The sequence below is a fragment of the Venturia canescens genome, chromosome 1 (assembly GCF_019457755.1).
Source record: "Venturia canescens isolate UGA chromosome 1, ASM1945775v1, whole genome shotgun sequence".
Lineage (NCBI taxonomy): Eukaryota > Metazoa > Arthropoda > Insecta > Hymenoptera > Ichneumonidae > Venturia > Venturia canescens.
This window is the reverse complement of record NC_057421.1, coordinates 31,056,294-31,079,661: the sequence shown is the minus strand read 5'-3', so window position 1 is coordinate 31,079,661 and position 23,368 is coordinate 31,056,294. Positions and strand designations below refer to the sequence as shown.

The window sequence follows — 23,368 nt, the reverse complement described above, 5'->3', positions numbered from 1 at the left end:
TCAGGTGTCAGGAAAAATTAGTTATTCCCAAATTGTCACGAATATATAATAATGTAAAGAAAGACTAGAAAACTATCCTCCTTGAATGGTTGAAGGGAGAAAAAGAATTCTGAAGTCACGAGGAAAACAAACAAGAAATATGAGCACCTTAAATCAAAGAAGGTTAGATTATTTATCTCTCACTGCATGCATATATATATATATATATATGCATATGTATGTCCAATACCGACAGATCTTTGTCGGCATTATCGGCGCATATATATATATATGCTGTCTGGCTTCGTGCCTTCGTGTCGTTTTTAACTATATTAAATACAGTGCTATGTATAATAATATACCCATTTTATTTATATGCATGTATTCATGGAGATTATACAGGTTATTCTCATAATTGATAAAAACATGAATTAACGGAAAATCGGCTAAACAATACAATTGGATGGAAATTCCAAAATCCCAAGATTTCATATACCCAATCCTATATATACGAACACGAAGAATATGGATATATTTATATGTATTTATCAAACTTTGACAATAGCTTTACCGATATTTTCACCACGCATCATACCGGCAAAAGCTTCAAACATTTTGTCAAAACCTTCTGTAACAGTTTCTCTATATTTCAGCTTTCCATCACAAACCATTCGATAGTTTTTCTCAATTCCCTCAGACAAACGGTTTGACCAGCGTGTGCCAATAAAGCCTTCCATTTTGAGTTGTTTAAAAACAATTGCTGGTTGCAGAACAGAACACTTTGGCATTTCTTTTGCATTGTAGGATGAAATACTACCGCACACTGCTACTCTTCCATATGGATTCATTTGTTCGATCACCGTACTCGAAATATCGCCGCCAACCTGTTGTTCAAATTTAATCCCATTGAATAATCTTTCGTGCAATATCAACTGCAAAACATATACGGAAAAACCAAATATAGTTTTTTTTTGTGGCAACAATTTTTACTTGCATTATCAAAATAACAGTCGACACCAGCTGGAGCAGCTTTTGTGAGCTCTGAATAAACATTTTGAGTCTTATAGTTGATCGCACAATCAAAACCTAATTCTTTTGTCAACCAATTGCATTTTTGATCAGTTCCAGCTATACCAATGACTTTTAAGCCCAAATTCTTTCCAATTTGTCCAACATGAGAGCCCACAGCTCCAGCAGCTCCGCTAACCACCAAAGTTTCTCCTTTTTTCGGGGTGCAAATTTCCAACAATCCAAAATATGCGGTACTCCTGTGAAATTATTATTTTTATACTTGAATGATTGTTTCTGTAAAATATTGACAGTGAATTCCAAAAATTCATGTTTCAACACATTCAGTATACGATTATCTTATACAATTTTTATGTGGTCAATAATGCGAATTCAAAATTATAATAAACAGGATATTGGAATAATCAATAGTCATTTTATATTTCGATAAGAGTATCCTAGTTCCAATATTTTATGGAGTAAAAGAAATCCCCTGAAAATTTAGTCCTCTACAGTTGAAAATTACTGAATTGTTTGTGTTTCAATGATTACCCGATTAGTCCTAAAACTCCGAGTGAGAGTGAAATTGGTAAATCATGAAAAGCTTGTAAAATGTAGGGTTTTTCTTGGACCGGTAAAAGTTCATTAACTTTGTTTAAATTAATGACACTATGAGTCCTCCATCCCATGAATCCAACTACTCGTTTCCCAACTGGATAGTCTCGATTTTTGGACTCTGTGATTTTAGCTATTTGAGCACCAATCATAGTGATTCCAAGAGGAAAGTTTTTGATGAAAGCTCTCATGTAGGGATCTACAGAGAGATATTCGGCTTGGGTCATAAATTCTGCAAAAGAAATATTTCAAATGAGATGAATGGAATAGTAGATAAAATAATACTTTTAGTTATAAAATTTATATTTGCCCAGCAAGGAATGTGTATTTTATCACAATTGAGGGGCGTTTGATAACTTTCCAAAAACCTGAAAAGATTCAGCTGTCTTGGAGATGTTACAAATATTGGTTTATAGAGATAATGATGGAAAAACTTATGCGTAGTCCAACAAAGATTTTCTCTGAACGTCGACAGATTTTCAGATAATTTTTCCTTTTTTTTCAATTCATTTCTTTAATAGCATTAATTCTCCATTCAAAAGCTCTAAAAATTATTCGTCTGTAAGAATAGCATAGAATCGAAATTATCTAGTTATTCATCTAGTTTATAATAGGGTAGACTAGAAGGACCGAAGTGATGGATTTGACATCAATCTCAGTGATTTGTGAACACCTTTTCAAAAATTTCTGAAAAAATGATAACTGGTTTTGGAAATGTTTCTTGAATGCAATAGCACGAAAACATTGAATAAATCCGTCATTTCGAAAGAATTATCCGTTAATAAGGTTAATTTTCAGTGTGAAGAAATACGAAAGACGGACGTTTAAAAAATTGAAGAATTACCTCCATCCTGAATCGGTGGAAGCTCTTCCTCGACGAGCTTGAGATCCGATTTCTTTGGTTCTCCTTCGAAATGCTTAACAATAATCCATCGTTTGAATTTGACCATTTTTAATAATAATAGCTACAACAACAGTAATAATAAACAAGGAAACTACAATAATGTAAACGAATTGAAAGAACAAAATTGAAAATCTGTTGTTTGTAGACAGAGTGATTCGCTGATTGTTATCGCAAAGAATGATGAATCCACGAGTCAACTGTCTCGGATAGATTTTTTTACACCATCGAAGAACTTGGCAATTTCATTTCCAACAATGCATTTTTCTGTCCTGAAAAATATAATGGGAAGAAAATGTGGGCGGGGACGAGATTGGTCGTGATGACACGCCATTCTAGCATGACGTAGTAAACCACACCGTTGACATGAACCTCGTAATCAATTGTTACTTGGAAAAAAACGAAGCAAGACTTCACAGAGACGAACAGAGAAATCAACAATAAGCAAAAGTGAAGTTAAATGTTAAGAAAAAAACTGAATGAAGACGGTACACTTGTAGTTTATTTCTCAGGCAACTTTGACCTTGACCTTCTTAATGTTCTTATAAAATCATCAAATATGTTGCTAAAACCAACGTTTATGGCTGTCCAGTGTCGGTAGTTTCTCGCGTTGTATCCATTTGCTATGAGCAAATTACGTACACGTATACATCATCAATAATCAAAAATTTATTTTTATGTACAAATTATCAATATTAAACAGTTCTGAAAGCATGAATAAATAATTTGTGGATTTTAAATCTGAATAAATAACTATTGCAATTCAATGTTAGAATACGTCGGTAGTAAGAGGAATTGGAAAATGAAAAAAAACATTGTTTTCGTTTGTTTGATTTCTTTCATCGAATAACGACGTCCCGTTTCTGGCAGTGTGTTTTTATTGTTATTATTATAATTATTGTAATTATTATTATTTTCATTTTGTTTCTATTGTATAATTACTTTAATGTAAAATATGTACAAGTAATTAAGAGTCGAGGAGTAAATTAATCAAGGCTGATGGCAGTGTTTGTACCTGTTACTTTTAATAACTTGGTGGAACTCTTGGATATTTGTAACATCTCGGCTGGTTTCAATATTTCAGCTATTATTTTCTCGTCGCTTAGCCTCTCTCTTTTTTTGACAACTTCCCCAGTCTCGGGACGCAAAGTTTTTCCTTTTTCATCTTCACCCGAATCTTCTTTGTTTCTCGTCGACTCGAATGCCATTTCTTGCTGTTGTTCCATTCCCGTTTCCGCGATCGTCAATCTTCCATTTAATGTTCGTGCCGATGGACTTAATCCCGATAATCTGTATGATTCCCCATGTCGGAAGGGCGTTACCATTTGAGCTGGATTTTCTTCCGTACCAATTGGCATTTTTAGTATTATCATCGGCTCTTTATACAACTGATAAGGAAAAAGAAAACATTATTTTCACGCAAATAATATGAAAAAATCAATAATTATCTAGTAGCGATGCCCAACACTTTGCTCGGGATGCGAAAAATATTAGAAACACACCGGAACACGCGAATCTGCTATAAAAATGAGAAAAAAAAAATCTCGATACAGAAATGAACAAATAAATTCATTCACCGAAAGATTAAAAATTATCCTACAGAAAAGAACTCGAGAAGATGAATTTTTGGGCTTCTTATTCGCTAAAAAAACGAAAAATGAATAACTGTGTAGCTGATATTGTAACGAAAACAAGAAAACTCACAGCATCGAATGGAGACTCGAGAAACAATTCTTGAAGGAATCGTCGTGCCGGAAGCCTGTAAGTCCCACAACCTAATCGAGCTGCGACTTCGGAAAATAGGCATGTATCCTGTATGAGAAAAGGATGTAATTATAGAACCTCTTAATTTGAGACGAGCAAAGGAACATTAATTGTCGGAGATCTTGCCTGAAATTTTTCCGGGTAACGTTGACGTAACCTCAGCAAGGGCTGACGACTATATCGGTACCACACAGGATTCGAGAGACGTTGAGTGTGCCGCAAGATTTCTCTATTATTGAAAGAAAATAAATTAATATTGAATATTGTTGCAACATTGTTTTGAGTGAATTCATTTTGTTTGAATTCATCTTTGTTGGATCAAAATTGAAAAAGGTTCGATTAAAGTGAAATACAGTTTTTACCTGCGCAGTTTTTTTTCGCTTTCATCAATAGACTCCTCTTTTGGTCCAGATTTTCCCTGGTAGCAGACTAGACAAACGCGACTGTGTTCAATGTCAGCGTCACATTCCGAACCAAATTCTTCGTCTTGATTCGTCGGTTCGGTAGCACTACTTTTTTCAAGATCGTCCATCAAGTGAGTCGACGGTACGCGGGGCTGATCAGAAAAAATCATTGTCAATTTTCTTGGTAAACATATTCCCATATACTGTGGGCCATGAGTATCCTTTTCCGTAGATCGTGCCGGCGGCGGAGTCAAAGTCGGCCCATTATCAGTTGTCCAGCTCCGGGAGGACTCGAATTCCGATAAACTCTGCAGCGAGAGTCGTCCGTCCGAGCTATACATCTTTTGAATCAAAAAATCAACCATATTACACATTTTTATAATTCAAATTATTCCCATAATCAGTAATAAATATTTTTAACACTTAAAAATTTTACTTTTAACTTTTAATAATATGAATTTTATTAATTAAACTTTTACTTAATTTACTTTTTATTTAAATTATCTAGCTAATTTTTAATTTATTAATAATAATCAATAACTAACTAATTTAGCTATTATTATTATTATTATTATTATTATTCATTAATGCTATTCTTGTCTTTTAGGCTTCAGAACATTTTATGTACATCGTCCTCTCTTCTCCCACATACTTCATACAACCGGCCACAGTTAAAAAACAAAAAACATTCATATTCCTTGCTACATTCTTTATACTCATACTTTACTATATGCTCTCTTTGTCCAACTTTCTCCTTCTTTTTCTTTCTCAACTTTATTGTCATCCTTCCTTATCCCTATTCACCCATAATATCCTCCCTCAACTCTGTTAGTTCGCCCTCCTTCGCCTTTCTTCAGAACTTTCTACAGTATTTGCAAAGTGCTTTTTTCATCGGACCCTTAAGTATCTTCCTCCATCCTGCGTCCTGTCTCTTCCTCCATGATCTTCTCGACTTCCTCATTTAGTTCGCTCGACACCAGGTTTTTGAATTCTTCGCACTGCCAGATCTCGAAATCCTTTATTCCTGCTCTGCCTACGTTCCCACATCTCATCCTAGCCCACTTTTCCTTATCATTGCTCGAGCTGCTTTTCTCCTTTCAATACTTTTTCAGTCCCATTTCTTCTTTCCACACCTTGTACTCCGGACAATACCTTGATTTCTCAATCCTAAAGGTCGCTTTAATTTTTTCTATTTCCTCTGGGCAAATATTTCTGAGTTCTGCGCAGTCTCCTTTATCTCCCATAGCTCTTGCTTTCCATGTTAGTAATCATTCTCTCCGCATTCTCATTCATCCACTCAAACTTCCTCTTCCAACTTTGCTTCCATTCTTCTAGATCCTCCGCCCACACGCTCCCGCCCAATCGGCCGAACTCTCAACTAATTTAACTAATTAAACGAAGTTGAATTAAATAATAATTCAACTTTTAATAAACATGACTATAAAATATAAAATCTACTAAGCAGTGTACCAACTTATGAAAATGTTGAATATTTATTTGTTACGCAAATAATTTGTTAGCCGTGACGTCTTTTATTTAAAATGTATGTGCTGAAATATGACGAATTTCGATATAATTTTAAGGAGATCCGGAATAAGCGATAAAAAGTTTTTTTCTAATCCAAATTTATATATACAGCCTTTGTTTTCAACAACGATTTCCTCCCAGCTTTCAACCATACAGGCTGTTATTGGCGTTTGTTTTTGACAAAATATTAGCACGTAAAGTTTGTACTGAAAACTATTTTACTGAAAGAATTTTTTTTTTCTTTTTTCCATCAATTCAATCGATTGTAATAGAATATTATTCTTGCGTTCTCAATTACAATTCATTTTGATGAATTTTTCATTTTTTGTTGTCTATTTGATTCCATAGCGTCGAGCTCGGATAGTAAACGTGTGATAAATAGAATACAAAAAACTTGTTATCATTATAGTGCTTTTGTAATTTTCTGACAGTAACGACGCTCAACTATGATGACTCTTAATAATAAAATAGTCATTTTTCCTTGAGGCTTTTTTCAAGACTCGACGTGAAAATAAGTAAATTAATTTTTTACCTCCAAACTACTATGCGAATAACTCGGTCGTCGATGTCTCTGCAAGCTTCGAAGACGAGCATATCCATCAGCGTCTTGCTGACTGAGTCTTTGCACACTCGACACGGGACTCGGAGTTTCTCCTCTTTCGCTGTGATTAAAAAAAAATATTAAGTCGATAAAACGTTCGATGATGACATTTGTATGATTAGAAAAAAATGAAAAATTAATTACACATTAAATGATGATCGTGCGTGAAGAGCGCTCGAAGAGGAAAGTGTAGAAAAAATAATTCGTTCGCGTTGAAAAAATGTTGAATGTCGCATGTATCTTTTCTAAATCTTATTTTTCGTCAATTTTTTTCTTCGATCCTCGTTATTTACCAAAAAAACATGAAGAAAAAAAGGTTCGATTGAGAAATGAATAAGAGTGTTATTGAAGATAATTTGAAAAAAGTATAGCAATGAGGTTTTTTGCGACGCGAGTAGTATGGTTCGAAAAAATGACAAGTAAAAATAATGAATAACAATACTCACGGAAGTGCGTAACGTTTTGCTTCAATATCGGTAGCTGCGCTCTCAGAACGGTTTCTCGTTCTACGTGCAATGGGTTCGGGTATTTCAGGTTTACCATCACTGAGACTACGATGATGCCTCTGTACGGGAAGAGGACTGGGCGGAGGATAAGGATTTGTAGGTTTTACGACGGGCCATTGATCACCGCGTTTATATCTGACGCAGAGCCAATCAAAGTTGACGAGTGAATCCGCGCCAGCGCGTGTCGTACCGATGAGACTAAGGGTGTAAAGAGCGGTAGCTCTGACAGTATAATATTGGCATGTTTCTGCGATGGACGTGATCATTTCAATGACACCTAAGTGATTTAATTGTTCGACACCGGAGGAGGAAGTGCCGGCGTGTCCGAGAGCCCATAAGGCAGCTTTGACCTTTAAAATTCGATCTTCCAGGCCACCGCTTTGTTTGTCCCGGATAAATATTTCAGGTGTGACACGTTGAGAATCATCGATACTGAATTTTCGTGGAATTTCGATCATCGATTCGGTTTTTTTTGGTGTACGAATTTCAATGGTTTCCATAATTTCAGCATCGATTATAGTTTCCAGACGATTGGGCTCACTGGTATTGTCTTCAGCACCGGAGCCCTCTGACATAACATGACCTTCGTCAAATGTGGAACGCGCGTTTCTCGATCCTCCGCGTGTTTTAGTCTCGGCAATTCCATCACTCGGGCCGGTTGATTCCAGCTTGAAGCGTTGTACAATTCGAGCGAAACGTTGCAACACGTTGCGTCTCAATATGAGTTGCACACCCAATTCGTGTTGAACGAGCTGACCGATTAAGTGGGGAGGAACAAATATATCTTTCGGTTGAACCAGCATATTGGTAGATCTTCTCAAATACGTTCCGTTCTCGTCTCTCTGACGTCTGGTCATCGAATCGTGAATTTGTCCCTCCACAAGGCCAACGTAACGTTCGGCGAAACCATCCGGTTTGATCCATCTCTCGAGTTCTTCAGTGGGCGAGGAAAAACTGGTGAATGCGGTTCGCAGGGCGTACATTCGTATTTTGAGCAAATAACCGTTGTCGCCCAAGTGTCTCAACCAATCGTTCCAATCTCTGGCACGTCCCGCGTGATGAAACAGGACTTCAAGATATTCGGGCTCGTTACAGGCATCGTGAAGAATATCAAGTGCAGCGCTCGCTACTAATTTACTGTTGTCGATTATTCGGGAGCACAAAAGTGCGATAGCCCATTGATGAGCATCAATCATTTTTGCACTTAGTATAAGACGCAAAAATAGCGTAGCGTAAAGTCTCGTGTTCTCGATAGCTGCCTCGCTTATAATAGTACTCATGACTTTACGGTTTGGTCCGTCCCTCGAATAATCAAGACTAGAGACTATTAATTTAACGTAACAATCATGATTCGTTGCGAGGGCCAAATCTTGAAGTTTGTCAAGAAGATTAAAGCCTTTAAGGATAACGGTACCTTTGGCCGAATGGCTCAATTGACCGAGGAACAAAAAATATTTTTGGCAACATGTCGTGGTCATGTGACGGGGTGAGAATAGACAGTCGTGAGCGGATGGTGAACTTGTAATGGCGGCAATCTGTTCGGCTATGTCGCCGATTAATTCGTTAAGCAATCTGGTCCCTTCGGGCTCGTTCATTTCGAGCAAACAATTGACCAAGTCGCAGCCAGCGAGTGTAGCTTCTCGGGCGAGTGTGGCGTTAGTTCCCAATTCAACGCGGCTATACCGATTCGACGAAGGTTTGAAATATCGTACGAGACGTTTTATAAATACTCGATGATCCGAGTCATGGAGTATACGGAGAGAATCCTCTCGGGAGCGTAATATCGAGCGTATTACGGGCCAATTCCAAGCAAGAGCATCTTTCGAGCTTAAAACTTGAGCGTCTTTTAGAAGAGGTGTCGTTGGTGATTCTCTTCGTAGCCAAGTTCTCGATGACGTTTTAGCCCGCCTTGGCAAAGTTGGACGAAGCCAAGTACCGGCCTGAAGTATACGATCGAGGAAAAGGCTCGCCGGCGTTAATCTACGTCTCATAATCGCGTGTATACGTCCAAGAATAGCGACGGCAGCGAGCGCCTGATGACGTCCCGTGCTCGCGTGCTCCAATAAATTTGGCAACGGCGGAGTGAGATCGCATACGTCCGAAGGCAAGAGCGAATGCGCCAGGTGTAAAAGTATTCCCAGGAGTACGGCAGCTCTTACGGAGATAAAAGTGTCGGAAGACAATACGGTCTCGGTCAGAGCATGATGAAGTCCGCATTGTAATAAAACGTATACTAAAAGTGCCAGATGAACTTCCATTATGTTTGGACATCGAGACGTGAAAGATGGTAAAATTGATTTACCCTCAGCGGCTACAAAACCTTCTGATAATTTCCATGTTTCGCGTGGACGACTTGGATCGACGGCAGCCAATGCTACATCCGGTTCATCCGTCCACATTGGCAGTGGTAATCCCAGCAATTCGTATAAAAATTCCAACACGGCTCCTCGTACTTCGAGCTGATCTACGTACAGAATTTCCACGATTGCCTTCAGTCCTGAATTGTTGTTCGGATTACAAAAATGTATAACACCCGAATAAGAACGTAAAACACTCAAAAGAGCTTGCTTACTCGCAGCAAATCTCATTTCACGAGTTTCTTTCGTACGATCTTGGCCCAATGAATGCAATTCGCAGTAAGGTGATGCTAAACACAACAACGATACGCTACCACGTGTCTCTGGATTATCCAAGAGATGCAATAACACACCAACCACCGATTCGATTATCGCTGGGCTCTGTACCGTCATTGCTGATCTCGCGAGTGCTCCCACACCGCCGCAACTTATTAACAAACTCGAATTCAACACTCCCAACTCACAAACCGTCGCTAAAAAAACACGAAACGTTCGTTCACGCTCCTCTATACCACCGTTCGTTAAACTTATCAATGATCTCGCCAATACCGGACTGAAGTGTCGCGGAGCTATCACCAATATCCTACGGACTAGCCTCAATGCTTGCATCCTTTCCATATCGTTTCGAAGATTTATGTCCATGCTGCGTGCTACGAAATACGGATAATGCAGCTTGTTTAACGTCATCACATCGTTTTCGCTCTTCAGCATGTAACGCACCGCTCTCAATGCTGCCGCTCGTACCTGCGTTGCCTCGTTTACAAGCGCAACTCGCAAGCTGAAAAACCATTATTCAATTTTTTTCCGTGTACCCAAACAATTTAATCATCAGAAATACATTGTTATGTAATTAAAAAAAAAAGTTTGGGAAAAAGTGCTTCCTGTGATTCGATGATCCCAGATTCATGTTCTTTCACTTTTCATTCTGTTTTCAATAGTTTTCCAGTAGGCTTTTCGTCGGACTTAATAAATTTTAACGAAAGCAATAAATTTGATTTGTTATTTATTAATTGAGCAGTTTCTTTGTTCGTAGGAAGTAAAAATATTGAAGAAATAAAATTTTGATTACTATATTTATTACTTATAATAGTAAAAAACTTACCAGCAAAATACTTCTTCTGTGCAGTAGCCATAATCAGGCGCGTTGTTTTCGCATATAAGTCTTATTACCGCGTTCAAGTAAGCCAATTTTTTAACACTGGCAATTCCCTGACGCTGACAAACATGTGTCAAGACATCTCTGATATTCTCTTTCAATTCTAAAAAGTTAAATGCAATTGAAGTATCGATTAGGCAATTTCCATATCTTTTCACGCTGGTTTCATCTGATCTGTTCAAAAGATTTTACTCGCTGCAAGATAATCAGGTTCTGTTTCAGAGGCAATAATTTTTCTGATTATCGAGTGAGAAGAACTAACTTTTTGGCAGTTATGACAAGAGCAAAATCAAAGTAAAAGTACAGAATAAATGATTACGAATAATTAGAAAAAAAAATGTATTTTTGTCAATTGAACCAGCACGTCAATTTGTGAACTTAAAAACTTTTGATTTGGCAGAATGGAACATTTTTGATTTGTAAAAATCTTGAAAGATAATTGGTTGAGTATGATCGAGAAAAAAGATTATTGGAATGGAGATTTAAGAGTTGGAGGTTAGTTACGAACCTTTTGACAGATCGAGTTGTACACAGCTGCTTTCGTGGTCTTGCTGACCTAAAAAAAAGTAGAGAGATCGAAAATTAGAGAGCGATTCATGAGCTAGTCAATATGTATGGAAGAGAGATTAATGAGATAAGTTTTAACGTACTGCGATGAGTTCTGTTCGTGCGGAGGCTTCTGCCCCAAATCATCCAACTGGATATTGCCATGATCGTGTGCCGGTCGCTATCCTCGCTCACAATTAATGCGTCTAGTCCGTTTAACGGACTTTATTATCGTCGAATATTCCATTCTCGTGCAACGAAGCACTACAAGTGCTATGATATAGCATCCGTGTTATTGATGAAATATTGAAATGCCGAAGAACCGAAAAAATAAGTGAACAATAAACCTAAACCCTCCCGCAGCGGAAAAGTGTCACACACGTTGAACTCTCGAGCTCGAGGGCGCTTTTAGTACGTACGCTGGCCGTATATATGAATGATGCAGTTCATGCAGTACTATATGACCACTATGACTACGTACGTGTGTTTCTACGTTGTAACGATACACGAAAAAAAGTAGAATGTTCGTAGTAGCTTCGTGTGTAGCGGAGAGAGAGAGAAAGTATTACGAATGAGAAATGGGCCACACGTGATTGGCTACGAATAAATATGCGTCGTAGAATGAAAAGTTTGTAATTTTATTGACAAAACACATATACAAAAAAAATTAATTGAGGCGAGATTTATATAACTAGAGATTTGAGAGGTTCTTGGAGATATATTTTTGGGACTGAAAATTGTTTAAAACTTTTCTATAGGATTCTATATTTTTATAGCTTTTATAATATAGGTATGTGGAATTTTTTATCAGCAGTTTTCTACCTCACTGTTCGGCCGTCTTACGCCTTGCGTTGCGCCAGTCGGAAACTTCACGCGTTCGCTACTGCACTCAACGCTATACTCTTATTCAACGACACAAAATAGTTTGTCAACACCACGTCAACATAGTCGTAGAAGCAAGAAGCAACTATATTATTCTATTTTATAATAATATTACATCATATTGAGTTGCCAATCAACATCACAACCGAGTTTTTATTATCAGTTTAATACAGAGCATCATGACGGCTCAATGTGGCATTGTTAAAATGCAACATCACGAGCAACAAGAACTATGCCAAACCAGAGCACCTTACAGACAGGGACGAAAACTAACTGCTGTCAAGGTAGCGTGGACGGATTGTATCCTTAATTACGCGGGTTACCACGAATTTCTTCTTCTCTTCCTGAATGGCTATCTCCCACTGAGGGCATGTGCCACGTTTACCACGAATTTTCATGATGCTTTTTCACACTTATTTTTTTGTAAACCTTCCCTTATTGGGGTTAGGACAAAATTACAAATTGGATGTTCAAGTATTTTAGTGCATTTGAATTAAAATAACAATAAAGCTCAAAGTTTGAACTTTATTCCAAATGGAATCGAAGTATATTTTATCAAAAATTTTGAGGAACAATCACTAAAACTTAATAAAATATTTTGATGCTATTATTTTTGATGCATGAAAAAAAGTGCCGTCTATTTTTACGTAAAATCATTCATTTTGAAATTACAGTGAATCTAGTTATTTCGATAGTCAAGTCGACTGAGTAGTGTTATTATCAATCAATCAGTTAATCAATAATAATTTTGAATATATTTTGTGAAATCATAAAACTTGAGAAAAATCTTTTCCAACAAGTACATGTGCTTTTCTGCTAAACGGTTAAAAAAGAAAATGATTTACAAAATTTCAATAATTTTATAATTTTTCAATTGATAAAATAGTCTTTTTGGTTATTAAGAAAAAAATTTAATAAAAATAGGTTAGGAGGATATTTTACAAATTTTATGTTTCCTCAACAAGATGATTTTCATCAACAGGTATACACAGTAAACGACGAATCTTCGCATATAATAATAAATGGTGTGCCAAAGTTACAATTGTTGGGTGATGTCAGTAAAATGGTAACTCCGTATGGTTCTGTAAAAAGAATCGAGTTGATTCTGGATTATCCAGTTGAGGAGTTCACTGAAGCGTTTCATATAAATTTTGAGCGTATTCAAAGTGCAAGGTGTGTAATTTTGTCACAGAGAAGAAAGTTTTTATACTGTATTTAAATACAATTTTGGTTATACAGAATAGCTAAACGCTTCATAGATGGCAAGAATTTCTTTGGTGGCTTGTTGCATGTATTTTATGCACCTGAACTGGAAACTGTAGCGGAAACACGGAAAAAGCTTGTGCAAAGACGAAGAGACATAGCAATTAGGATCAAAAGGCATAAAGAGGATCCAACAAATTTAGACACTGATGAATTTGAACCCAGGTATGAAATTTAAATGTAATTATAAAAATTTGGCAAAAATAATAGTTTCATCAGGAGTTTGGAGGGCATGAAGTTGCCTCATACTATTTACATTCAAAACTTGAGTAAATTGTAATAATTCAGGATTGAAAGTTTCATTGAATTTACAATGAATGAAAGTTTTAAAAACATATTCGAAATTTGTTCCTCTACTTTTTACAGAACACTAACAATGACTCATAGTTTTTTACTAACAGGACTTCACACCTGAGATACTGTCTTTAAAAAATTTTGTATTGACAAGGAAAATTGTTTTTTTTTCCATGCATAACTAATTTGTTAATTTCAAAAATGACTCGAAAGATTTGGACGACATGTCAAATGTATCAAAAAAGACTTCACTAATAATGATAATAATATCTAATATTCTGTTGAATACTAAAAAAAACTCGTTAATAATAGATACTCCACAATAACTTTCTGAAATCACTGCATAATTAAGAAAAATAATTACTTTATTCAGAGAGCAATATCATCGGAAAAAAAAATATCCAACATTGCCATTAACCGAGAAAAGGCTACTGCATCAATATCAGACTGAAACGCTGAGCACCATTTACAAGGGCATTCCTCGCAGCATAGACCCTCGCCCTATAAGTGAACCTTCGCTTCCAAAAAATTGGAATGAAACGAGAAAGGCAGAGTTGAATTTGAATGATCTTGCAACTCCTTATGATGGAACAGATATTTTAGGACGTTCGATCCTTACTCAAAAGAAAAAAAATTATCGCGGTCGTCCTATAAACAAAGAAGTCAAAGTATCGGTGGTTCGGCCACAGATTATAGACACCACAAAACTTGCAGGTTTCATGGAAAAAACAGATAAACAAATATTCCCAGTAGTTAAAAAAGTTGAAAGTGGAATAACGATTAAGGTTTTAAAACAAAAAATTGATGACGGAAAAAAAAGAATAGTAATGAAAGATCCAAGGTAATCAAAACAGTCTTTTATTTATCATATCAAGTTAGATAAAACGGATGAAATTATTTTATAATCATGTATTTTTTCAGTGCTTCCCTATTGGTTCAACCTAGCAACGACTTACAAGAATCTATTAAAACGATCAAATCAAATATACGGAAAGCTATGAAAAATAATTAAAATGGCCTAACACGAATGAAAGGTCTTAATATAATAAGGCCACTTGTACAGTATAATTTTCATTTAATAAAATATAAATTATCGTAAGGCATGTTAACTTTTTTGCAGAAAAAAGTCCAATAAATAACGTGGAGTTGTATAATTAGTCGATTATTAATTCATAAGTGAAAAAATACGCAGAAATAAACTCTTTTTCTATTATGCAGAGAATATTTCGATCACTCCCATCGACATAAATCGCAAATTTATTTTAGTTGTAACAAATTTTTAATAAATTTGAACGTATTGAGATAAATTTAATATTTGGGTCCATCATTGATTTCCATCCGCGTGTTTATACGTTTCTTGTTGTTTACAAAATATTTCCTAATTTATTCAATGTACATCTACAATCAAAGATATTAGGACTGAAGAAATCTAAATATTCTTATCAATCCATGATTCTGATTATTGCTAAACGTCAGAATGTTTCAGAGAAAATGTAACTTAAATTAAACTTATTGAGACGTGAAAGAACTAATTAGTATTTCATTTCGTCGACGATTTCGAGGATCCCACTTAACTCGTAAGTTATAGCTTGAAACAATTATAATTAAAATTGAATGTGATGGGATTTAAAGAACAGATTTTAGTTTTCGATTCGACCATTTATTAGATGATTACCGTGGAGTCCGGATCCCACTGAATTCCGTTAGGTTTCGTTTTCGAGATAAATCTTCCAGTGGGCGGAGTATTTTCTTGTTGAATCGATATCGTTGAAAGACCTTTATTGCGTAATAATTGTTGAGGTGATTTTGCTGGTAACCTCGATCGTTCCTTGTGATTATTGGATCGATTGCCTAACGGTGTACGATTCTGTAAGTAAAAAATGTTTCATAAATTATTGCAGATATCTTCATTAAAATACGTATTGAGTATAAAAAAAGTGTCTGTAAAATTTTAGTTGAAACTCAAAATATCTAATCTTCGTCGATATGAAATGTATTAGAAAGCTCAAATGAAATGGTAAAGTTGACTTACCAAGCTTGTTTCGACATTGTGCTTAGCTTCGTTAAAAATTTTCCATTTCTTTTTTGTTTGATTACTCGATTTGTCGTCATCAATTTTACTGGTAATCTTAACGACTGTATTAACAGGTTTTGAATTTTTTGCTACGGTTTCGTCATCAAACTCAATAATAATTTCCTCGGTAGTTGTCTTGGTAACAACGTTTTTAGTCTCCTCATTGACATTAGGCGATATGGAATCTCTCCAAACTTTTATTTTGTCATTATTAGCAGAAGCTTTTGGCTCATCAGTTGTATCTTGAATGACCGCCTTTATAATTTCGCTGATGCTGTGGTCCAACGTTTTGTACGAGGATTGGTCGAATTGTTCGCCTTCATCGTTTAAATTATCCTCGGTTTCGAACGCTTCGTTTTCTGTCCATGTGGAGGGAGGATTAGGATAGGCTGATAAAATTTTGGGATTACGTATTACCGTTATTTGTTCTTCATTCTCGCTACAATCTGACATTTCCTCTGAACTGCCACGTTTTGAAAACGAATCTTTAAGAACCTCGCCTACTTCGAAACGATTTTCCAAACTCAGTGATTCGTCACATACCAAAACTGTCTCAGAAATCGTTTGTATTTCTGGAATATTGTTAGCCGTTGTTGTTTCGCAATACGACAAAGTATTATTTCCATTTTTAATTTCGGTTAAAGTTAGCATCGAATCTGTCAAGGTATTTGTTTCTGCATACTCCGTTGATCTTGTTTTGAGAATTGGAGTTCTATCAAAGTCCATGGCTGGCGATCTTGGATCGAATGTTGACAGAATTGTTCGAACACCTACCGGTGTTTCCATTTCAGGAGCTTCATGAACCTTCACCACAGGAGATACGTAATTATCTGTTGATTTTACCTGTACAAACAGCACATTTCATTATCATGTTTTTCATATCATCTTTTATTGTTATATTTTACTCGGTTGAAATGTAAGAGACATTCTTTTCTTTGATTTTCAAATTTCCTTATCTGGAACACACAATTTTCGACTTTGCTTCTCGATTTTACAACGCGGTTAATTTTCTGTTGTTCAATGAGTGAACATAAAAACATCGTTTGTGTTCAAAGGCTAGTAATTTGCCAACGGTTGACTGATTTTTAAGAAATTTCTGCACAATAATAATTTATTATTCAAAGGATTGTTTACTAGCAAAACAACATAAATGTACTGTGAATTGAAGAAATTGTAAGAACCCATGTGCAACTGTGAAAATTTTATGAAAACTAGAATTCAATATTTTGCCCATCAACCAAGTTGTGTTTCTGAGAAGCCCTTACGAAGAAATGAGCTAGTAACAAATTTTCGATTTCTACTAGGAACAAAGTGAAAAATTTTTTGGAGACGTAAAAATGCAGTGAAATGATATTTTTGTTTATCTATTCTTTCAATGGGCCATTGTGTGATATTGCGATCACGAAATCGTAAGAATACTATTCTCTTGCTGAAAATTGAATTTTGCAATAAAATCTAATCAAATTCCATTGCATTGTGTACTAGTATGGATAACTTCTTTTTATTTTGGACGATTTTTCAATAAACAAATGTAGTTATATTTTTTGGCTAGAAATTCATGTCATTTTTGATAATAAATTTTATACCACGATTGGAGTACGCTGTTGATCAACGTTTGGTGAACGAGGATCAGCTATGGATTTTTCTGGTGTTGTGACAGGCATGACAGTGTCAAAATCTGTTTCCAAGTAACATTTTCCCTGCAAATATTTTGGCAAGGCACTGGCTACTCGTTGATTTCGACCTGGAGGCGTTTGTGAAGTCACCTGTACAAAATGAAATAGTTCAGTTTGAGCATCTGAAAATTGTTCAGTTTATGAAGGAGAGAGTATATTAAAAATACTCAGTATCGCTAAGCTATAAAATATTTGTGTATATGGATAACTCGTATGCTGTGATTTCTTCCATCTAATTTTAGCGTATGAAAAAAAAATCTTCAAATAGATAAAAAAATATGGTTTTACTAACTTTCGTTCCTAATTCATGGTTTCAAAAACTAAGAGAGTAAAAAAAATATAACATTCCTAGAATATCATATTTTCAACAAGAACAAATCATAGTTTTTATCATTGTTCCAAGAAACGCAACCATTTGATATTGTGAATTTAAAATAACATCAAAATTTTTGGAAATTGCTGTCTGATCTAAAAATATAAACAGAAATGGTTTTTGATACTTTCATATTAGCTCTGATTAACCATTATTGAATTCTTTAAAGCAAAAAAATAAAAATCATAGCAAAACTCAAATGGTAGAGGAATTCAGATGTCTCTCCAAGTATCTGAAAGCCTGTAAGTAGTGCTACCTACCCCTAGTACTGGTGATTGCTTATAGAGTAAATGTGTGAACTACCGAAGCTCTTTGTAGAAAACCATCTATTGTCGAAACACCATAAAAAATATTTTGTTTTGCATTCATTATATTTTGAATCTATAAAATTCTATACTATATGTCATCTAAATGACGCTGAAATTTACAACGTTGGAGTCCAATGAAATTAATCAAAATAACAATTGTAATTCACCAATTTTTTATTTCACAAATTATTGGTGTAGACTGAAAAACTACAAATTGCAAATTAGGCAGGTAACAGAACTGGAGAATTACTGGAATTATTGGAGAGTTTTTTTAGATCATTTTGTTGGACTCCAACATTGCAAACTTTAGCGTCATTCATCTAATCAATGTTTACACTGGATAATTCTCTAGTTTTGTATTCCAGTATTGCTAGTCCAGTATTGGGAAAACTATATTATGAAAATGATGAGCATTATAAAAACAATACAAAAAAATTGGCACATTTATAAATTTTGACGGCTTTTTTCCAATTTATCGTGGCGATGTTGAATCCACACAAATCATAATAATGAAATGATTGAACTTATTGTCAATCAATTAATTCATCACAACCATTTATTTATTCGTGTGGATGTTTGGTGAAGCAAAAATTCTCACCTCAATAGGAGTCCTGATAATGCCCATGGTCGCGGATCTCGGGTCACTGGCAAATTTTCGTTTAGTAACAGGAGGAGTCCACATTCGAATGTTGCGAATGCTACTGGGGCTTGTTTGGTTAGATTTGGTTATTCGGTCATGTTCATTATGTGAAAACAGCTTACTCGTGTAGTTACCCATGCTAGGAAAAATATCGCTTATGCGATTTATTCAAAAAACTGATTAAAAGGACGAATGTTCGCTATTGCGGTCCAAAAGTTGTAACGGTTTTCTTTGACAAGGATTCGAAAAAGTGTTGAAAAACGTTACACACTACTAGGACTATTCAATTTATTTCATGGAATCATCTATCACTGATCAGTGAGTCGTTTTTTTTTCAAATATGTCACTGTTGATTGATACTAACTAACGAAGCCACTACAATAATGCAAACTTGTTGACATGGCCGTGCGTCTTTTTTGTGTTTAAAAATCCAACTGTCGACACGCAACATCCTACGAGTATAACATATTCCTAGACTAGACGTGACATCCTAATACTCTTGTAAGTCAGAGAATTCCGACGCTCCAAATTTTCATTTTTTAAAATGGCGCTTGGAGCGCTGCTTTTCCTCATCAGTACGTGCCACGTGAACGCAACTAGCGTCACCGCGTTCATTTCAAATCGAACACGTTTTATGGTTCATGCTATCTCGAAACTACATGAAAAAAATTGAACTGAGTCTGAACCGCGTCGGAGAAAACGACCATAACGCTGTCAGCGTCCAAGTAGAATGTACCCAAAAATTTAACTTAACATCCGAGTCTAGTTCCAAATATGTTAACACAGATGTGGCTACGGTCGTTTTCTTCGATAAAGAAAAAAGATACGACGACAGAGATTCTCAACTTTGTTGACAGTCGAGTAAAGACACATTACATCTTTACCAGAAACATTTCAACCGAAATTTGATTGCACAACTACCACATATCAACTTTGCAGAACATTCTATTAGTAAATCTATAAATCGCAACGACTGTATCATGAAAATAAATAATATGAAAATATTATATCTAACGGTTCATTATTTGAAAAAAATACTTCCATAAAATAACGTCATCCTGACGTTCACGTGTTTTGATCATTCAATCGGCAGAATGTCTACATTTGTAACATGAAAATCATTTTTCAAATTTCGCGCACTCATATTTAAAAAAAAATCGTTGGTGTAGTTACTCACGGTTGCAGGAACGGGTCCTCGATCTTCTTCCTACCTTTTTCTCCCGCAATCCTTGCGATCTCCGTTTTCCTCGACGATCCTCTCCCTCTCCGTCTTCCTCCAGGATCCTTTCGCTCTCCCTCTGCCTCTACGATTCTCTTATCCTGCTCCATGGTTCCGATCATAAAGAACTTTCCACATATTTTCAACACACTTTTCTTCTAATGTTTTTTCGTCCTCCCATGTTTGGAATTTATCATTTCACCTTTAACTTTTGTTATCACTTCACCGTATCGCAGAAAATCGTAATCGTGATTCATTACCATAAAGTTATATTTCCGCTGGTCTTTTTTTCGAGAACGAACTTGGGTTTTTATTCACCAAAAATTTAACTTTATACCGACGCGAGAGAATAAAAAATTCGTTATTTAATTGTACGACCGATTGAATACGAAAATTAACATAAACGAAAAAAAATATCCCCATTTTGAGGGAGGGCTCTTCTTTGCCTACTCTTCCCTAGATTTTTTCCCCCGAAAACCGTTTTTGCGCAAATGGATAAGCCAATATGTCGAGTAACAGAAACAATTGTAGTGACAAAACCTGTACCACCGTTTCATAGAGAATCGAGTGTGCCCGCGTGCGTGCACGCGTGGTTGGTTGCTCGCGTCCTATTGTTAGCATTTGACTAGTAAAAACTATTTGTAATGCTGTACATAGCTGCGGTTATACGCGTTGCGTGCATTGCTTAGCGTGCAGCGTTTGCAACTCCGACTTATCTGCATGGAATCTTGCCTGCGCGACTTCAAAGTGATACAGAAACTGTATCGAGCTCGGAACTGTGTCAAACTATCCACTATGGAGTAGATTTACTGACTGTCCGTCTTCGCTTGCCGACAACCCCATGGCTTTAGGACCGTGCGTTAGGTGCTTTGCTTTGCGTTGCGTTGCTCGGGGTATGCTTGCATCTTAGCTTGCTTGCGGACACGCGCGCGTGCGAGCGTACACAAGACTCTCGAAGCTAGTTATGTTACAGGCGTCACTAAACTCTTTCTGGTACTGGCCCTTGCCTCGATACTATTTTTCACGAATTACCAAAATTTTATAAATACTCATTCATGTGCAAATTTTGTAATAATAATAACATCGAGTGCGAGGACTTCCCTATCGGCTTATCTATAGTTGCGTCAAAAAAAGGAATCTCAGAAATTAAAGAAAAAAAAATGTATATTGATAAGGAGCGAATAATTATTTTTAATTAAATTTCAACTTTAATATTCGTTACGTTGTGTTTTCTTGTCTTTTATCGATTCGCACGATCTTAAGCACGATCTTATTTTCTTTATATTTTGTAATTTAGATGACCGATCAGTTGCTTCACCGAGATTAAATTTACTGTTAAAATTATGAAATAACTGTTAAAGTTACAATAATTAATAAAATTATGACCGCTACCAATTTTTATTGGTTTCTATTTTATTTGTTTATCGATTGATTGAAAAAAATTAAATCGTAAAAAAAGATTATTTTAGTCATTCTGGATAAAGTAAGATTCCACGTGCCGTATTTCGTGCCCCGTTTTCTCAATGCACTGGAATGTACAATGCGTAGCGATAACAGGACACTCACGTTCCACGCCACTCCTCACCCTACGCCCGCCGGGCGGTGAGTGAAGCGAAAAGCGAAACGTGTTGTGCCTCTCTCCTGTCTCCTGTCCAGCCCTCGGGCCGGAGCTCCCCCTCCCTGTGCGCGCCGAGCGGCGTGAGTGAAGCGAATCATGCTGCGCCTGCACCTCTCCCCTGTCTCGAGCTCCGCCCAGTGTCCGCCCGTCTCCCCTCTCTATCGCTGGCAGATTCAACGCCTCTATCCCCACTCCGCTCTGCTACTACGCTATAGCCGCTATAGCGAATGATCCAAACACGACCAAGCGTAAACGCGTGAAACGTAAACACGTGAAGAACGAAAAAAAACCGAACGAATTATCCAAAATCCATTCGTAAATATTCACCGATTAATTGCCATAATTATCAATACACAAAATTGTATGTACCGAACCGTTGAATAAATTATGATCATTCATGAAAATTATACATTATTTATGGCGCTCTAATATTTATATATTAAGATATTTTTATCAAATTTTAATTAATATTTTTGGTAATTATGCAGTTTGGCTACTTTTCCGAAAATCAACGGAAGACATTTTTTTTTAGCATGGACGGCTTCGATTAGTTACCATTGATGATATTTCGTCGGGGGAGGCTAACATTTTCCATAAAAACCATGTGATATGGGGTTTTGAAGTTGTTGGCAAAATATGATGAAATATGGTATATTTGAATATTTTAGAGTTCACAACAGGAAAGTCCAATCAATAATTGCGAGAAGAAAAAAAAAATTCCATTGATTTTCGGAAAAGTAGCCAAACTGCATAATTACCATATTTTTTAATTTTTAACCTGGAAAACTACTTCACCAAAAAAGTGAGGTAGTGACGTAATATGATAGAACATTTTTGGAGTAGAAATATTTTCTGGTGGACATTTTTTAAATTATTTATTTTCATGGTACAGTCGTTACAGTTTATACATTTACGAATAGAAATGTTTTAGTGGAGTTGATATGTGGTAGCTGTGCAATCAAAATTAAATTCATGGTGCAGTTGTTAAGGGGTAGTATTTGGTCATGGTAGAAATATGAAACTTGATTTGTTGGGTGTAGATGAATTTTCGTATGGATGTTTCTGGTAGAATTAAATTTTGGTAGAAATGTTTCTGGTCGAACTGTAATGTGTCGTTTAACACGAAACCAACTCTTGAATTCAATTACCAACAAAATCAAAAGAATCTCTGTCGTCGAATCTTTCGAAGAAAACAATTCTAGCGACATCTGTATTGACATTTGGAACTAGACCGCGTTAGGCTAAATTGTTGAGTTCTGCATAACCAAATCGATCTCATATATCAACAATTTTTGCGCTACCTCCGTCGATATTATTATTAGCGTTATTAACGCTGTCAGCGTCCAAGTAGAATGTACCCGTAGTGTTACGATTTTTTTAAAATTTTTTTCAAAGACGATCATTTACCGGTTGGGGCTAACTTAGACGAATTTTTCAATTTCGTTTTTAAGGGTTATGGCCGTTTTCTCCGACGCGGTTCAAACTCAGTTTAATTTTTTTCATATAGTTTCGAGATAGGATGAGTTTAAACTCAGATTAAGGTTGGAGAAAACGGGCATTATTGTTTTATCTAAAAAACGTTTCAAATGCCCGTTTTCTCCAACCTTAATCTGAGTTTAAACTCGGTTCATCCTATCTCGAAACTATGTGAAAAAAA

At 36.0% G+C, this 23,368-nt stretch overlaps 4 protein-coding genes across 9 annotated transcripts; 1 reads left to right on the top strand and 3 right to left on the bottom strand.

The window, feature by feature from the left end:
• The first annotated feature begins 71 nt into the window (after positions 1-71).
• Positions 72-15,016, top strand: LOC122408963 (RNA-binding protein 48). Of its 2 annotated transcripts, XM_043416111.1 has the most exons (6): positions 72-162; positions 12,410-12,530; positions 13,229-13,419; positions 13,486-13,674; positions 14,177-14,644; positions 14,725-15,016. In XM_043416111.1, the coding sequence occupies exons 1-6, from the start codon at positions 86-88 to the stop codon at positions 14,813-14,815; spliced, it is 1,137 nt and encodes a 378-aa protein (XP_043272046.1). In that variant the 5' UTR covers positions 72-85; the 3' UTR covers positions 14,816-15,016. The 2 variants fall into 2 exon arrangements, with proteins under 2 accessions (XP_043272046.1, XP_043272052.1); XM_043416117.1 differs by lacking the exon at positions 13,486-13,674.
• LOC122408975 (prostaglandin reductase 1-like) lies at positions 329-2,853 on the bottom strand. Its single transcript, XM_043416128.1, has 4 exons — positions 2,447-2,853; positions 1,540-1,834; positions 974-1,247; positions 329-863 (listed from the first exon to the last, which is right to left on the bottom strand). The coding sequence occupies exons 1-4, from the start codon at positions 2,550-2,552 to the stop codon at positions 528-530; spliced, it is 1,011 nt and encodes a 336-aa protein (XP_043272063.1). The 5' UTR covers positions 2,553-2,853; the 3' UTR covers positions 329-527.
• rictor (rapamycin-insensitive companion of Tor) lies at positions 2,988-11,751 on the bottom strand. Of its 4 annotated transcripts, none has more exons than XM_043415967.1 (10): positions 11,469-11,751; positions 11,327-11,374; positions 10,765-10,921; positions 9,878-10,440; positions 7,246-9,802; positions 6,731-6,860; positions 4,630-5,012; positions 4,394-4,496; positions 4,208-4,315; positions 2,988-3,891 (listed from the first exon to the last, which is right to left on the bottom strand). In XM_043415967.1, exons 1-10 carry the CDS (start codon positions 11,527-11,529, stop codon positions 3,490-3,492), a joined length of 4,512 nt encoding a protein of 1,503 aa, XP_043271902.1. In that variant the 5' UTR covers positions 11,530-11,751; the 3' UTR covers positions 2,988-3,489. The 4 variants fall into 4 exon arrangements, with proteins under 4 accessions (XP_043271902.1, XP_043271911.1, XP_043271897.1 ...); XM_043415976.1 differs by having other exon boundaries at positions 7,246-9,769; positions 11,469-11,750; XM_043415962.1 differs by having other exon boundaries at positions 7,246-10,440; positions 11,469-11,609.
• LOC122408921 (uncharacterized) lies at positions 14,646-19,347 on the bottom strand. Of its 2 annotated transcripts, XM_043416053.1 has the most exons (5): positions 18,833-19,347; positions 17,464-17,643; positions 15,836-16,720; positions 15,479-15,670; positions 14,646-15,391 (listed from the first exon to the last, which is right to left on the bottom strand). In XM_043416053.1, the coding sequence occupies exons 1-5, from the start codon at positions 19,010-19,012 to the stop codon at positions 15,386-15,388; spliced, it is 1,443 nt and encodes a 480-aa protein (XP_043271988.1). In that variant the 5' UTR covers positions 19,013-19,347; the 3' UTR covers positions 14,646-15,385. The 2 variants fall into 2 exon arrangements, with proteins under 2 accessions (XP_043271988.1, XP_043271978.1); XM_043416043.1 differs by having other exon boundaries at positions 14,646-15,670; positions 18,833-19,346.
• Positions 19,348-23,368: the final 4,021 nt, after the last annotated feature.

Bases quoted from the DNA above. Each gene is read 5' to 3' on its own strand.
- rictor (XM_043415962.1), bottom strand. From the start codon at position 11,529: ATGGCAATATCCAGTTGGATGATTTGGGGCAGAAGCCTCCGCACGAAC. The intron at 6,861-7,245 runs GTGAGTATTGTT...TTTTAATCACAG, and splicing joins GCAAAACGTTACGCACTTCC to CGAAAGAGGAGAAACTCCGA. The intron at 5,013-6,730 runs GTAAAAAATTAA...TTGATTCAAAAG, and splicing joins ATTCGCATAGTAGTTTGGAG to ATGTATAGCTCGGACGGACG.
- LOC122408921 (XM_043416043.1), bottom strand. From the start codon at position 19,012: ATGGGTAACTACACGAGTAAGCTGTTTTCACATAATGAACATGACCGA. The intron at 17,644-18,832 runs GTGAGAATTTTT...CATTTTGTACAG, and splicing joins TTATCAGGACTCCTATTGAG to GTGACTTCACAAACGCCTCC. The intron at 16,721-17,463 runs GTATAAAATTTA...CTGTTTGTACAG, and splicing joins AACAGCGTACTCCAATCGTG to GTAAAATCAACAGATAATTA.
- LOC122408963 (XM_043416111.1), top strand. From the start codon at position 86: ATGGTTGAAGGGAGAAAAAGAATTCTGAAGTCACGAGGAAAACAAACA. The intron at 12,531-13,228 runs GTAGCGTGGACG...TTTCATCAACAG, and splicing joins GAAAACTAACTGCTGTCAAG to GTATACACAGTAAACGACGA. The intron at 14,645-14,724 runs GTAATCAAAACA...GTATTTTTTCAG, and splicing joins ATAGTAATGAAAGATCCAAG to TGCTTCCCTATTGGTTCAAC.
- LOC122408975 (XM_043416128.1), bottom strand. From the start codon at position 2,552: ATGGTCAAATTCAAACGATGGATTATTGTTAAGCATTTCGAAGGAGAA. The intron at 1,835-2,446 runs GTAATTCTTCAA...TTTCTTTTGCAG, and splicing joins TCCACCGATTCAGGATGGAG to AATTTATGACCCAAGCCGAA. The intron at 864-973 runs GCAAGTAAAAAT...TTTGAACAACAG, and splicing joins TCGACTGTTATTTTGATAAT to GTTGGCGGCGATATTTCGAG.